This window comes from Peromyscus leucopus, chromosome 10 (genome assembly GCF_004664715.2).
Source record: "Peromyscus leucopus breed LL Stock chromosome 10, UCI_PerLeu_2.1, whole genome shotgun sequence".
NCBI classification, from domain to species: domain Eukaryota; kingdom Metazoa; phylum Chordata; class Mammalia; order Rodentia; family Cricetidae; genus Peromyscus; species Peromyscus leucopus.
Genome location: NC_051071.1, coordinates 34183501 through 34200108, shown reverse-complemented (window position 1 = coordinate 34200108; position 16608 = coordinate 34183501). Strand labels below are relative to the sequence as shown.

The 16608-nt window shown below is 41.3% G+C and overlaps 1 protein-coding gene across 2 annotated transcripts in view; it reads left to right on the top strand.

Annotated features, from left to right (window-relative positions):
* The first annotated feature begins 6790 nt into the window (after window positions 1-6790).
* Fam184b (family with sequence similarity 184 member B) overlaps window positions 6791-16608 on the top strand; it is a 100513-nt gene continuing 90695 nt past the window's right edge. For both annotated transcript variants that reach the window (XR_005092330.1, XM_037209017.1), the window contains exon 1: window positions 6791-7155. Coding sequence is in view for 1 of the 2 variants with exons in the window: in XM_037209017.1 (XP_037064912.1) it covers window positions 7009-7155 (147 nt within the window). In the remaining variant the exon portion in view is untranslated. The remainder of the gene's footprint in view (window positions 7156-16608) is intronic.

The following is a 16608-nucleotide window of genomic DNA, read 5'->3' as shown; positions in this document are numbered from 1 at the left end:
CCATCCCATCACCAGAGTAGGTCAGTTTGGGCTGTCTCTCGACCATTGCCATCAGTCTATTGTGGGGGTATCTTTCTAGGCATCATGTTCCACATGTTGGTCTTCCAGGCATCATGTTCCACATGTTGGTCTTCCAGGCATCATGTTCCACAATTGCATTCAATGCTCACTTTCAAGATGTACACTGTAGAAGCTGTTTTCAAAAACCAAGGTTTGCAGGAGGCTGCTTTACAAAAGGAACGTTGCACCTTGCTCAAGCAAACCTTCTCTTTAACTTTCAGGAATAATGTGTAGTTGATAGCAGGGACTTCAATAAGTTCTCATCTAAGTTTTAGTTTCCATAATCAAAAGAATTGGAATTTGCTCCCCTTTTGGGGGTGGGGTGGAGTCGGGTGGGGTGAGACAATATCACTGTGTAGCTCTGGATGACCTAGAACTCACTATGTAGACCAGACTTGGCTGGCCTTAAAATCAGAAATCTTCTTGCTTTGTCTCCCAAGTGTTGGAATTAAAGTCATGTAACAGCATCTCTAAACCAGTAATTATATACTTTTTGAAAAACATATTTTGAAAATACATATACTTTGCACCTTCCATACTATTTTTCCTATTAAATATATAGTTAAAACTAGTGACTGGTCTACAGTGCATTCCTGTGTATTTCAGATGTTTTTTCTATAAATATACTTCAGGTTTTTTTCTATTCCTTTTTATATAATCTCAGAATAAATTTATTGCAAGTGATAAATGCACTATTAGGATATCATTGTGTAAATTATGGCAGTCCAATCTGCCCTTCATCTTTTTTTTAAATAAGAAGTAGCCTATAATATATATATGTATATATACATATATATATATTGCACCAATTATAAGTATACTTCTTGGTGCTTTTTCACAAATGTATGATGCCAATATCATATCAGGATATATACACTCAGATTATAGCACAAAAATTTCTGATCTGCCAGTCTATACCTTGACAGAAATAGCTACTTTTATAAAGGTTGGTTAATTTTGTTTTTCCTCAAATTTCATGTGAATTGGATCACACACTATGTGATATGTTATACTCAGCTTCTTTCTTCAACATACTGGTTCATTATTCCTGTAATTTATCATATGAATTACCACAGTTCATTTTATCTTTCATCCATTGTGGAATTCTTAACAAGTTTGGGTTATTACAAATAGAGTTGTCATAAAAATTCTGTGTTTTTGTGGATATGTACACTCATTCCTCTTTTATGTAAACCTTGGAGTCAAAGTGACTTGTCATAAGTGATGTGTGCTTAGTTGTAGTAAAACTGCCATACACTTTCCAAAGTGATTTATGATTTTACTCTTTTACCAGTAATACATGGAAGTTCATTTGGGCATGTATATTTGCAAACACTTTATATATGATAAATATTTAAGTTCATAATAGTGTTGTTGTGCCAAACACCATTCTGCTCACTGAGGCTTTAGCAGTACATGAAACAGATAAAAATTCTTGCCTCCATAAAGTTTACATTTTATGATAAAAGTTTTTCAGTTCATATCCAGCATGTTACCTTTGTTTAAAAATGAACATTCACATATCAACAATAAGGCTAAAATATTTGCCACAGTTGTATTTCTATCAAAAATATGTACTTTCCCTTTTGGAGTAGAATTATGAGAAATTGCCACTCAATAGGAATTCTATTTCTCAGACCTCATAACCGCGAGGGAGTGCCTGTGATAATTTAGTCTCAGTGGGACATCAGTAGATGTACAGAACAAATTATCTTACTATTTTTACATTTATATATTTGTGTGTGCACAAATCCCAGCACACAGGTGCTAGGCAGAGGACAGCCGGTGAGAACTGGTTCTTTTCTTCCACCACGTGCATTCCAGGAATCCAGCTCAGGTCATCAGTCTTGGAGGCAAGCACCTTCACTGCCTGAGCTGTCTTGCTCAGCCACGTGAGCTTTATCCATGACGAGACTTTTATCTTCATTTGTTTCTTTATTGCTGTTTCTGGTTAAGTACAGAGGGTCACAAGTCTTGAGGGATGTGAAGCCACAAGACAGAAGGGGACAGCCCCTCATTCATTTAGATAGGAAAGCTGGTCCCAAGGACTAGAGACTAGGGCTTTACTATGAGCAAAAATACACTACCATGTTAAACTACTAAACTATAGGGTTTAGTTTAGCAATTAGAACTACCTTAATTTAATACACTCACCTTGCTAACATGGCAGGTGTTGATTAGCACCCTAAATATTTATCAAATGACTAACAGAATGAATATTCTTTTATCAAGAGTGGTATTTTTTTTTTTTTTTTTTTTTTTTTGGTTTTTTCGAGACAGGGTTTCTCTGTGTAGCTTTGCGCCTTTCCTGGAGCTCACTTGGTAGCCCAGGCTGGCCTTGAACTCACAGAGATTCGCCTGGCTCTGCCTCCCGAGTGCTGGGATTAAAGGCGTGCGCCACCACGCCCGGCCAAGAGTGGTATTTTCAATAGCAGCATCTGAATAGCTAATAAGAATATAAAATTGTGCTTAACATTACTAATCATGTAATTAAAGCCACAGTGAGATACTAGTATGCCACCACTAGAATGTGTAAAATAAAAAGCAAAATATAAAGTATTTGCAAATATATATACCAAAATGAACTTCCATGTATTACTGGTGGAAGAGTAAAATAATACAGTCCCTACATTTGATGTTTATCTAACACAGAACCATTGCTTTTGGTCTTTTACAATTATAGGCATGTCAGAATAAGAGAAGGAGGCAGCTACTGTTTAGCCTGCCAAAGGCCAAAGCCAGTGCCTCAGGGTAGTGTTAGATCCTGATGCCAACCCAGACCCAGACTTCATTGCAACCCTAGCTGTTGTAGAGTTTTTTAAAACTCTGAAGTCAGGGGGTTGGACAGATGGCTCATGTTAAGAGCACTGTTTGCTCTTCCAGAGGATCTAGGTTCAATTCCCAGTACCTACATGGCAGTACACAACTGTTTGTAACTCCAGTTTCACAGGATCCAACACACACGGTATACAGACATACAAGTAAGCAGAACATCATTTCACATAAAATAAAAATAGAAGGTTAAAAAACTTGTAAAAAAAATCATAAGTGAAGAGGTTATGTAACTAGTAGGAATAACTCTTGCTGCCCTCATATTCATGATTCCTATAGTCTCTAGAGAAATTCTAATCAAATAAGGCTGATGAATGGGAGGTGATATGGTATGGGAGAACTATGTGCTTCCTCATTCAATATGATATTTAAGAGCTCAGTGGTTCAGAATCTTGCTTTAAATGTCCAGGTGTGGCTGTCTGTGGGAGAGAGAGCTGAAGACTAACAAAAGTGTTTTGAGGGAGACTTCATTTCTTTCATGTTTAATGTTGTACCTTATTAACATATTACCTATTACAAAAATTGTGTTTAAATGCAATAGTTTATGAATAACTCCTAGAATTGATTAGTCAAGGAAAACCTAACTACTAAGTTTGAGCAAATTGCTACAAAGTCTCTCACACAAATTGGTGAATCTGGTTGCATAGTTGATCATTTAACTTACTTGTTAATTGTATTTGTACTGAAATCCTTCCCATGAGTTTATGAAGTTTTATAGGTGTTTAAGTTATAACAGTTATTAAAATCAGTGTTGAAACTGAACTAAAAACTGGACTTCCGAATCCCAAATTTCAAAATGGAAAAAATAATTCTAAAATATGTAAGTTTCTGTTGTTTCATTTGAAATATCAGAGTCGTAGTCATAATATACTAGTAAAATGTAATCTTCCAAAAGTTTCATCGAATGACTACTGCTGTGGGAGCTCAGCTCTCTCTGCCTGGCATCGTCAGGCCAGGGCTGCCTAGGATTCGGGAGTTGACACTTGAGCCAAGGCTTTCATTTAAGGCTGACGGAACTGGAAGAGGTGGAGGGGTGAGGGAAACATTACAAAGCTAGAAGACACAGAGGGACCCGCCAGGGCTTGCTGGTGTCACTGAAGCAGTATTCAGATTTGTGTTTGCAGTGCTCAACAGCACGGTAACAGAAGTAATTGTTTGTGTTGCCTCAGCCTAGTCCTAGGGAATCAAAGTTTCTGAGGTGGGGAGGCACGGGACTCATTTAAGCAAGTTCCTAATGATTGGAGGGTTTACTGAGACTTGAGAATTTCTAGCTCCATGTAAATGCTCTTGGTGACGTGTGTGTGTGTGTGTGTGTGTGTGTGTGTGTGTGTGTGTGTGTGTGTGTGTATTATAGTGACATGATTAAAATGAGGTAGTGGTCAGATCTAGAGAGAGAAATTAAGAAATAATAATTGGGGGGCCTGGAGAATGACTCTGAGATAATCGGCACTGGCTGTAGCAGAGGCCTCCGGTTCAATTCCCAGCACTCACACAGCAACTCCCAACCACCTGTAACTCCCTCCTTGCCTCTGCAGGCACCAGGAATGCATATGGTTCACAGACATACATACAGGCAAAACACCCTTGCATACTAAATTTTAGATTTATTTTAAAAGATGTAACTGTATTTCAATATTCAACTGTCTATCAACTGCATTACTAATACTTAATTGTATTTAAATATTTGCTTTCAGTGAGAAAAATTTGTTACAAATGTAACTAGAAAGTTTCAGGTCCATTCCTCTGAGTATTGGAGAGTTCCATTTATTTGAACTCTAGAAAAAAGACCAGAAGTAAAACTATAGTAATGCTAGATTCATTCTCTCCATGTACTCTAAAGTCAATGTACTTTGTGAACTGATTGTTTCCTGAACTGAGAAGGAGTTTGTGTCTGCCTCTCTTCTTTTTTCACTAGGCTCCACATCCATTGCCTCTAGCACAGTTTTCAGGTAGGAAGCTGGAAATAATATTACCAAGTACTTATAGGCAGCTATTTCTAAAACAAATTGTGGTGTTCCTAATAATCATATTAATATTTTATGTAACCCCATTGTATTTTTGCCTCAACACATTTTATTCCAAAATGCCATATTCTGTGTGGTGTTACATGAATATGCTTAATGAAGTCTCAGTACAAATGTTGTCATTTTGTGACAAGGTGTTTTGTTTTTACATCTCCCTTGGGAGAGAAGATTGGGAAACGATGCTTCTGACTCAGAGTGCTTGGATTTCAGGAGTTTGCCACCATACCCAGCCCCAACACATATTTTAAAATTAGCTCAATTTCTCAACATTAATGCAAAGTAGATGAAAGGGAAAAAAAGAAATGAAAGGGATGAAATTACAATTAAATAATATGTATGATTAACTTTATTACAATGTAGTACTCAAGTGCTTGCACATGTTAGGAGACTCACCAGGAATGTGACCGTTGTGGTGCGTGTGTGTTCACACCCAAATACCATGAGTCACAGGGCCACTGAAGCGATAATCCAAAATGGTGAACAATTTTTGGTTCAGTGTTCTGGTTCCATGAAGGCTAATTTTCTTCTCATTAGCACAGTGGTTGAATTCCTGTAAAAGTTGGTGTATTATTAATATCCTACAAATGGCATTCTATATAACTTGGAATTAAATAGGGAGCTTGTTTTGAATATATGGACTCCTGACCCTGATGGCCCGAAATTTTGTCCCCAGGAGTTCTAGGATAAGGCCTAAGATTCTCTTGGTGGCTATTGCGGGTCCTATGAATGCCTGGGAAAGTGGGTATGACTCACAGTAGTAGTATCAGTGTCTTTCCATTTCACACCCAACTGTTAATTTACCTCACCTATAAAAACGAGTATTATCACCTCCAGTACGGAAGGTCAGACAGTTTGTAAAATAAAATATATTTGCCATGAAAACTCATAACGATGACACTATTCCCACTTCAGAAAAATCTGACCTGGGTTCTATCGTATTTTCCAAGCAAAGAAAGCCAGAAGGATTTTGGTTCTTTGGCTCACTACCCACCCACCTCCTTCCCAAACTAAAGGCAACAACTTCAAAATGCGACCAGATTCAGCCTCAGGTCTGTCCGAGATAAATGGCACCGTTTGATGGGCCGCTTCACTTTAACTGGATGGGCTTGGCTGTTCAGCCCCATCTGATGCTCCTTGTGCGGAACTTCATTTTCCTTGTGCCTACCCGCTACCACCCTCTCTACACCTCCTGCAGGACTTTTTCTGTACTGCTAATCCTTTCCCTACTGTGGGTTATGTGGATTCTCCCCCCCCCCCCCCCCCCCCCGTTTCGGTCACTGTTGGCCTTAGACTTAACGTTGCTGGAGATCTCTAGCACTTGGCACTGAGCATGCTCCTGTCCAAGCTTGGGAAAGGGGTTGGGGGCGCTCCCAGTTAGTCCAGCTCTGTGGTTCTGAGGCTCCAGCACTGTCCCATCTTGAGCTCTGGATCCCAACCTCCTTGAATCAGAGTGGTTAGCCCCCCCATTCTACCTCCTGCCCCTCAGCCTCCCGCCTCCTACCTTCACCCTCCAAGCATCAGGGCTGCAGGTAACGGACCCGCTCTCTCACCTTGTCCCATCTACTACCAATTCACAGGATTTGGGGGTATTTTTATTCGGACTCGCAGGTCTGCTAGGGACTAAGGCCAGCATTTTTTCCTCTTAGCTTGGGCTATCCACCACGGGCTAGATCGCTCCTAGCGGAGTTGGGAGCCCCAGTGCCACCCAGTTGCCCACAAAAACTATTGTCCAGGGCAACCTCTTCCCCTCCAGAACACCCCTCAGAAGCTGTCCTCTTGCAGGTGTAACCCGCACCCTCTCGGAAACATCCGCAGATCGTGAACCCCACGTGCAGGGCTCCAGCGCCACGCTGCAGGGTGCGGGTGCCCGTGAGCCAGCTAGCCCGCGAACGAGCACGAGCAGAGGAAGGTGGGTGCGCGAGTGGGCCCGGGAGGGAGACACCTCCGGAAAGGGGAGCCACGCTGCTGTGCTGGCAAGACCGCAGTGCCACCTCTCTGGAGAAAGTCCTCACGCCCGCGATCGCACGCACGTGCACACGGCCAGCAGGGAGAGCGCGAGCCAGAGCTTTTCAGTGCAGGGCGCCTTAAAGCCATGGCATCTGCCCTCAACAGCAAAATCCAGCCGCCAGGAACCTGCGCGAGCTCTAAAGCCGACGCCCGCGCTGGCTCGGGCTGGAGAATGGACTGTGATCCCGAGATGCACGTGAAAATGTGCAAGAAAATCGCTCAGCTCACCAAGGTAAGGCGGGGCGCTGCGGGAGGACCAGCTGTGCCCCAGGGGCACCCGGAGTAGGGGTGGGAGTGCGGACGCACCCCAGGGGAGACCCGCACTGAATCTCGACAAACTTTGTCTCGGAGACCAAGGGAAGCTGTCCTATATCTGGGTGAAGTGACCTTCTGGATACAGCATTTAGAAGCAGCAGACAGGATCCTTGCCAAGGAAACTCCCGCAGCCTGCTTGCTGAGCAGGTGGACTGTGCTTTCCCAAGGTTAGAGTGTGAGTGTGAGTGTGAGTGTGTGTGTGTGTGTGTGTGTGTGTGTGTGTGTGTATTTATGCTCCCTTACCCAAGGTTAGAGTGTGAGGATGTGTGTGTGTGTGTGTGTGTGTGAAGTGTGTGTGAGTGTGTGTGTGTATTTCTCCCTTACCCAAGGTTAGAGTGGGAGGGTGTGTGTGTGTGTGTGTGTGTGTGTGTGTGTGTGTGTGTGTGTTTATGCTCCCTTACCAGTCCTCTGTGCCCTACAGCTGGGGAGATCATGTGAGCCCTATTTAAACACGATTCATTTATTCCTTCATTCAACAAATATTTCAATCATTTGTTGAGTGCTAGCAGCCTTGTGTGGCAGTGTACTAAACCTGGAAGACAGCCCAGAGGACTTACTATAAAACTGACTGCAGGCATGTGAGTGAGCATAAATGGGAAAAATGTGGGATTCAATATATAACTGTGGGAATGGAAAAGACCTTCGGAGGTCAGCCAACCCATCTCCCTACTTTATCTCAGGGTCCTGTCTGAATACATCAAGGCTGTGTGTCTGAGATGTTACCAATACAGGTTGTTAATCCCTTGCAATTTCCCAATTAGGAGCAACTCCTCAAAGATTCCCTCCACATGTCTGTAAACAGAAAACATCCCTCCCTGTCTTTCCTGAAGAGTTTGAGTGGATTAAATTAGCTGTTTACTTGGGGTTTTCCTTTTGGCCTCAAACTCCTAACACAATGCCTACCAGTAGAAGAACAGCTCCAGGGGTTGTCCAGGTATAATGAAGGACATGTCCTGCCCTCTTTCCTAAACATCTTCCTCTCACTTCCCACACCTGCTCTTTTGAAGATGGGTAGGCATCCTTACTGCACTGCTTTGCCAGAAAAAATACAACACAGACTTGAAACAGAACACCACGAGCTGTGTTCTCCTTTCCTGCCATTAACCTCTTCATATTCTTTGCACATGAGCCCATCTCCAAACAGTCGCTTCTTGGAAGCCTTGACTTGTAACATTATGTGTAACCCATACTTATCTAATGGCACCAATAGTAAAACTTAAGTTTATTATATAAAATTCATTTAAGTACCTGAAAAGGCAATTACAGTATACGGCACCTTCCCTGTCTTCAAAATGCTAAAATGTTTTTGAAGGGAAGCAAGATTCGAAATAGCAAGAGAAATTTAAAGCACATAACAATTGCTATGTGTGACAGTTCAAATTATGAGTTCTATGAAAGTAGAAACAAAGAGTATGACATTGTGTGCAGAAACAAGGAAAATTTTATGAAAGAAATTATCCTTGAATTGTGATAGTGATGATTTACTATCATACTAGCACTGCCTGCTGCATTTAAACTATTTAATCTTTTAAAATAGTTTTATTATTTGTATTTACGTGTACATGTCTGTCTGTATATACACTCCATTGGGTGGGTGCCCATGGAAGCCAGAAGATATGGGTTCCCAAGGAGCTAGAGTTATGCGTAACTGTGAGCCACCCAACGTGGCTGCTGGAATCAAACTCAGATCCCCTGGAAAAAGCAGCAAGTGCTGTTAACCACTGAGCCATCTCTCCTGTCCCATATACTGAATACTGGTGCCATGAAACCTAGGCACCTTCCATCCTGGCTAATAGAGTCGTTTCGGGAAAGGGACTCTTACTTGAGAAAATGCCTCCATAAGATTTCCCTGTGGGCAAGTCTGTAGTGCAGTTTTTAATTACAGTTGGAAGGCCCAGCTGACGGTGGGTGGTGCCATCCCTGGACAGGTGGTCATGGGTACTACAAGAAAGCGGTCTGGGCAAGCCAGTAAACATTCCTCCATGGCCTCTGCTTTAGTTTCTGCCTCCAAGTTCTTTCCCCGACATCCCTGGATGGCGGACTACAAACTGTAAGATGGAATAAACCTTTTCTTCTTCAAGTTGCTTTTGTGATAGTGTTTTACCACAGCCATCGAATCCCTAAGACACAGCCCTTTCCTCTGTAGTGCGTCAAACAAACAGATTGTTTCAGTGTGATTGGGTAATGAGTCTATTCAGTAAGATTTATGGAATACCTATTATTTGCTAAGTCATGAAGACCCAGCAGAATAGAAGGCAGACACCATCCCTGGTACATTTCTCAGATTATATACTCCATTACAAATCATGATTGATTCTTACTGTGTAGTGCCTCTCATTACCATTTCTCATGCTAAGTGCTTAATGTAAAATTGTTGTTTCTAATAAACCACTCTTCTTTTGCCTACTATTTGTAAAGCGCTTATTTTCCACATTTGTACATTTAATATTTCCGTGAGTTTTTCCTTGATAGATGAATTACTGATATTCTTCCATCATAATTTGTGGTTTTCCTTTACCATTTTTCTCTTTGCTTCCTTAGCCTCTATCCCCGTGTTCTGTAAGATTAGTGAAATGATTTATGTTCTATTAATGGTTTGAGTGCTCGGGGCTTTATTCAACTCAGTCTCAAAATTGTCTTTAATATTTCAACATAGTTACTTAACTATGATGTTTCTATTAAAGCTATCTAAGTGAATTTTCCAACAACAACAACAAAAACTTTCTTCACCCGTTAGTAAAATTCAACATGATTTTTAGTCAGTGATCCATAAACAAAGTCTACTTGGAGAACAAGTCCATTTCTCTTTTTTGTCTTTCTTTTTTTTCCCCCCAAGACAGGGTTTCTCTACGTAGTTTTGGTGCCTGTCCTGGATCATGCTCTATTGCCCAGGCTGGCTGTGAACTCACAGAGATTCTCCTGGCTCTTCCTCCTGAGTGCTGGGGTTAAAAGTGTGTGCTACCACCACGCGGCATGAGTCCATTTATGTACATTGGAAGTTAGTTGCTATTCACACCCCCATCACTAAGCAGCCTTTCATTCTTTTCTGTCCTTTCCCAAAAAATGTACTTATATAATTATTTCTGTGCGTATATGTCTGAGTAAGTATATAAACACATTTTGTGTGCACATACTGGTGGCCAGAAGAAAATGTCAAGTGTCCTCCTTTGTCACTCCCTGTCTATTCCCATGAGGCTAGGGCTCTCCCTGAACCAAGAGACTCTAGTTTTCATATGTAGGCTAGTCTCCAATAAAGCTCAGCTCTCCTTTTATCTCTACCCATTACAGAGCTGGTGTTACAGCTTGTGGTAGGGGTGCCAGAACTTGAACTCTGCTTCTCATGGTTGTTCAACAAACACCCTTTGCCACTGAGCCTTCTCTCCAGCCCAAATCTCCAGGTTTGTCTCTCTGGACATTTCATATAAATTAAATCATACAATATTTAGTCCTTTATTCCTGGCTTTTCCTTTCAGGACCATCATGTTCTAGCTCATCCTCTATTCATACTTTTTTTATTGTTCATGCATGTATCCCTTGCATAACTACCTCATATTTTATTTATCCGTTTACCAGCTGATAATTTTGAAGTCCACTTTTGTGGCTATCATAGACAGTATTGCTATGAACATTAAATATTCATATGCAAGTCATTATGTGCCTTTGGATACAAACTTAAAAATAAAATTGTTCATGTCTACACTAAATTTCTGTTTAACTTTTTAAGAAACTAGGAGGTTTCCCAAAGTCATTATACAATTCTACATTTTCCAGTTCACTTTCTCAGTAAAATTTCCCACTCCATACCCCTATTCCAAATTCTGAAATGACAGTCAAGTACAATTCCAGGCTTCGTTTTGTACTTACCTTGCACTCTTTATGCTTATCTTTAACTTTTTAAAAATTAAAAATGTGCAGGGCGGCAGTGGCACACGCCTTTAATCCCAGCACTCAGGAGGCAGAGGCAGGCAGATCTCTGTGAGTTCGAGGCCAGCCTGGTCTACAGAGTGAGATCCAGGACAGGCACCAAAACTACACAGAGAAACCCTGTCTCCAAAAACCAATAAAAATTAAAAAAAGAAAAGAAAAGGAAAGAAAGAAAGAAGAAAAAATTAAAAATGCATAAAACCTGTATGTATTTGTGAGACCCAGTGTGATGGCTCAAGTATGCAGTATGTATGGTCATCTCAGGATAGCTGGTGTCTCCATCACCCTGTTTCTTTGTGGTGAAATGATTCAAACTCTTTTCTAGCTGTTTTGAAAGACACAATTATTTGTTGTCCACCATGGTTTCCCTGTGGTTCTCTGGAACATTACAAGGCATTCCATCTACCCCAGCTGGCCCTTTCTACTCAGTACCAGCCCTCTCCTACCTCTTTACTGTCCTTAGCCGTTGGTGACCATTGTTCATTCTACTTCGCACCTTCATGAAAACAGTTATTTCAGCTGCTACATGTAAGTAAGAACATGCAGTATTTGTCTTTCTGTGCCGAACTTCCTCCAGCTACAACAATGCCTTCAGCTCCATTCCTGATGCAGCAAATGACAGGATTTTATCCTGTTTTATGAGTGGATAGGACACTGCTGTGTATAGATAACACATTTTCATCCACCAGTGGACATCTGGGTGTATTTCATGCCTTGGCTTTTGTGAATACACAGCCATCCCTCTTTTCCCCTCCTGTATCCTTTCCTGAAATGGCTTTGTCCCTTAAAAGTGGGATCACATTTATCTTTTAAGTTCCCCTTCCTCTTTAAAAAAAAAAAAAAAAAAAAAAAAAGCTTTTGAAAACCTTTTTATTTTAAATGTGTTTATTATATGATAATTCATTTTCCTTATCCATCTGTTTCTCTAGCAGTTGATATAGTAACTGGCACAAAATAGAACCTTACTAAGTTTGTTAAATTCTATTAAAATTTCCTCCACGTATGGGGCTGGAGAGATGGCTCAGCAGTTAAGAGCACTATCTGGTCTTCAGAGGACCCTGGGTTGATTTCTAGACCCACATGTCAGCCCACAGCCATCTGTAACTCCAGTCCCAGGGGATCTTACACCCTCTTCTAGCCTCTGAGAGTCCTCCTCACACGTGGTACACATAACTTACATGCAGACAAAACAGCCACATGCATTTAAAAAAAAAAAGTTCTTCCCATGTATTTGGTTAAGATTTCTTTCATTGTACTGATTCCTAAGAAAATATAGTAATATATCTTCTAAAATAGTAAAATCCTGGGGTTGGGCATTTAGCTCCGTGGTAGAGCGCTTGCCTAGCAAGCACAAGGCCCTGGGTTCGGTCCTCAGCGCTGGAAAAAAAAAATAGTAAAATCCTTAATTTTATGTATAGTAGCATAACGCTACTATAATCACGTGACCCAAAATCCAAAATGCACACGAAAACCACCTGGAGAGCTTCTAACAACATAGCCATTCACTGGCTTTTACGGCATATATTTATAACCCCAGCTGCTTGAGAGATTGAGGTGAGACAAAAGCATTGCAAGTTCAAAGCTTGCCCCAGCTATGTCATGAGTTGCCTAGGCAACTTAGTCAGCCTTGTTTCAGATTGGGATTTTAAAAAGCCTGGGGTGTAAGTCAAAGGCAGTGTGCTTGCCTAGCATACACAAGGCCCTAGATCAGTTACACACCCGTGCATGCACGTTGCTAGTTATAAACTTTAAAACTAAATGCAACGGTGACCCTAAACTGGACTCTACCCTGGTGATTTGTCGTGAGGTTTCCTAACATAAGAGGTGTTATAATCCAGTGCCAGGCAGATCTTGTCCCCGGCCGCTGTTTGACTTCCCATCCCGAACCCGAAGCACTGTAGAAGTGAACACAGAACAGTAAACTGAGGAGTGAACTGTTACCCCAGTGACCTGGACCAAAGCAAGCCCTTCTCTGGCCTTGGAAGCCAGGAAGTACCATGAGGCAATAGGAGGGATGCCTTCCACCAAAGGCATCCTCTGTCACGGGCTGCCATTTGAGCCCAGTGTTTTCTTAGTTAAAAGGAGTTGCAAATTTTATTACACCCTCTGACTTGATTCCATCTACTTCTCTGAAAATATTCCTGTGCTTGTAGAAGCTTGTTTGGGGACAGATGTTGAAGCAGTTGTACTTGGAAAGCTACAGATCTGTTTTAACAAGCCCGCTCCGTTGGAATCTTACACTTCAATGATATGACCCGGGATGTAAACGTGTCCATCCCTCACTATCTTTTGCATCATACCATAAAGCAGTATGCAGTGCTCCCTAAGCTGGGTGTCCTTGAACCCTGCTAAGATGTTTCAACTTTGCATTGCCATGCTAGACCTCTCTCTCCTTCCCCATCTCCACTCCACAGCCTTCCTTCAGTCTTTTCTCCACACAGCAGCAACCAGAGTGATCTCCAACCCTCCTACATTGCTGGCAAAAATCCGAAATGATGTGGCCACTTAAAAAAAAAAAAATGGCCTCAGCAGTCCCCTAAATAGTTAAACAGAAATGTTATATGATCTAACAATTACATTCCTGAGTACCCAAGAGAAATGAAAACACCTGTCTCCATAAAAATTTTTATGTGAATGTTCACAGAAACATTACTTATATTGCTAAAAAAAATAGATACAAACTAAATCTCTGTCACCAAGGAGCAGGTGGAGGAAATATATTCAAAAATATATACACAAAAATTGTCAGGTTTAAATGCTAAGGAATGCAGTTCAGATACGGTACGGAGAGTGGCTAAGGGTTTCTTTTTTTCTCTCACCGTGTATCCCTGGCTGGCCCATAACCCACTGTGTAGACCTGGCTGGTATCAAACTCACAGAGATCCACCTGCCTCTGCCTCCTGAGTGCTGGGATTAAAGACTGCACCACCTTATTCAGCCTCAGGGTTTCATTTGAGGGTAAAGCATGTTCTGAAGTTAAATGGTGATAGCTCTGTAACTAAATATACTGAATGTCATTTCACTATATAAGGATAAGTTACCTGGTATAAAAATTATATCTTCCTAAAACTATTAAAAACAGAAACAAAAAATGGACTTATGTCTGTCCTTTTTAATGTAGCTCTGAATCAATTCCTTATGACTTTATCCCATAAAATAATCAGTCTACTTCAATTCTTCATTTCTACCCCCACACCGTAGTCCAGATTTTCAAGTCTGGCCCTCAACTCCTGCTGCGGCAATCCCTTTGATCACTTTCACCCCTCAGATTGTGGCAAGAACAGTCTTCTAATGTAAACCAAAGCATGTAACTATAAAATCTAAAACCCAATAATGGTTTGTTTTGAAGTGAAATCCCAGGTTCACTTAGAATGAAATCTGTTCATCTGTAGTAAATTGTTTACCATCATCACTTGAGGTGGCTCTTTCTCTCCCCAAAGTGTTATCTCCTATACCACAACAGCCTTCCTCCAGGTCTCCGACTATAACATCACACCTACTGTGTATTTGAATGTGAAATGTTGCCCAGAGGCTAACTCACATGTCTGAACACTTGCTGTCCACACTGTTTGGGTAGGTTATGGGTCCTTTAGGAAGCAGAGCCTTGTTGGAAGAAGTGGGTCACTGGGGTCGGGTCTGCAGGTTTTATACCTAGACCCCACTTTCAGTTTATTCTCTGCTTCCTGAGTGTGAATGAAATGTGACCAGACAGCGCCCTGCTCCTCCTCCAGGCCTTCCCTATCTGCTGCCATGTTTTCTGCAGGGTGCTTGCCTGAGTCCCCCTGGAGATGTAATCCAAGATAGATCTTTTCTCCTTTAAGTTGCTTATGTCAGGGTATTTTATCACAGCAACGTCAAACCGAGACACACACCATGACGCATCTGTACTATTTTTCCAGTTTTGGTGTCTTTCATAGGAAGACTGAGACAACAGCACACGTATGAATCTGTCTGAGCTCTTAATGCTTCCGAACCATCTGAACCCCCTTGCTGCTCTTTTTAGACTTCTCTGTAACACCTACATTGATACCGTGTGGGTTTATTTGCTTGTTTGGTGTGTGAGTGTCGTTTTGTTGTAAGCTTGTCATTTTTAGGTCTCTCAGAAGCCTTCAACAAGAGCTTCCTTCTCACAGAAATAGATAATTGATGTAATCTGGCATGAAATTGTATAACTACAAACATAAATGAAGCTGGTATAAACAAGCAACTCTGGACCCAAAAAAGGACGAAGGGTATCCATTTTTCTAATTAGGGATTAAACGGAGACTTGTGAAAGATCATCTATTGTTTGTGTACAGAAATAAATTACCATGTTAACAGTTTACTAAGGGAGAACTGGGAAAGCCTGAATAATCTGAATGATCACAAAGATTCCTTGAAATAGCCCCTGACAGTGTTTTGGTTGATTCTGGTTTCTCCTCACTAAAGTCAATAATCCGAAGGCCTTTCTTTTGACTCTCTACCTTTGCACACTTGTCAGAGTCTTTCCTGGATAGTGACTCCTCTAGCAGAGCTCACCTTGTTTCAGGGAGGTGCGTGTGAAGATCAGGAAGAATGGAAGGAAACAGCCTAAAAAGAAATGTTCAATAATGTTTCAAACAATCCAAAAGAAAGCATGTCCTGGGTGCCTGATTTGTTTACTATAAACCTCACATTTATTACAACTCTCATAACCTAAACACAACCTCTATGAGAGAAATACTCTATAGTTACAGAGACAATAACACCATTACGTTGTTGTTGATTTGTTTTGATTCTTGAGACAGGGTCTCTCTATGTATCCTTCACTGTCCTAGAATTTACCATACCAGACTGCCTCCAATTCACAGAGATCTACCTGCCTCTGTGTGCTGGGATTCAAGGTGTTCACCACCATGCCCAGCTGACATCATTACTTCCAAACCACTTTGACATAATCACAACCCAGGCTGTTGGTTCACTGGAACCTATTTGAAGCTACTTAGTATACTGTGAGCTCCAGGGAAAGAGAATATATCTGGAAAATGCTCCTAGGTAAATTAAAGTATCAGAGAAACATGCTTTTCTCATATTTCAGAGGCCCACTAAAAGCAAACATACTAGCAATTACCCGAGAGGCAAGTCATTCACCTTGGTCTCCCTAGAAAGCCTTTTTTCTTAGCTGTAGAACCTTCAAAGCAAGAAGCAGAAAGATCCACTTTTGCATCTTTGGTATCTTCATTGAGAACAGTGTTTTCCCCAGACTTCTGAAGCATAGCAAATGTTTTTTAAAAGGTTTTTCCTAAAACTATTTCCCCTGCCTTCTGAGTTCCAAAAGAGCACCGTGTAGCTTTGCTCCTTGACCTCGAGACTCTTGCCTTGTTGAAATACAAGCCCAGAGGATTGTTTAGCATTCCATCTTGCTGTGTTCTTGGTGGATATTGTTTTTTCTTGATACTAACTATAGAAGACTAAAACACACACACAC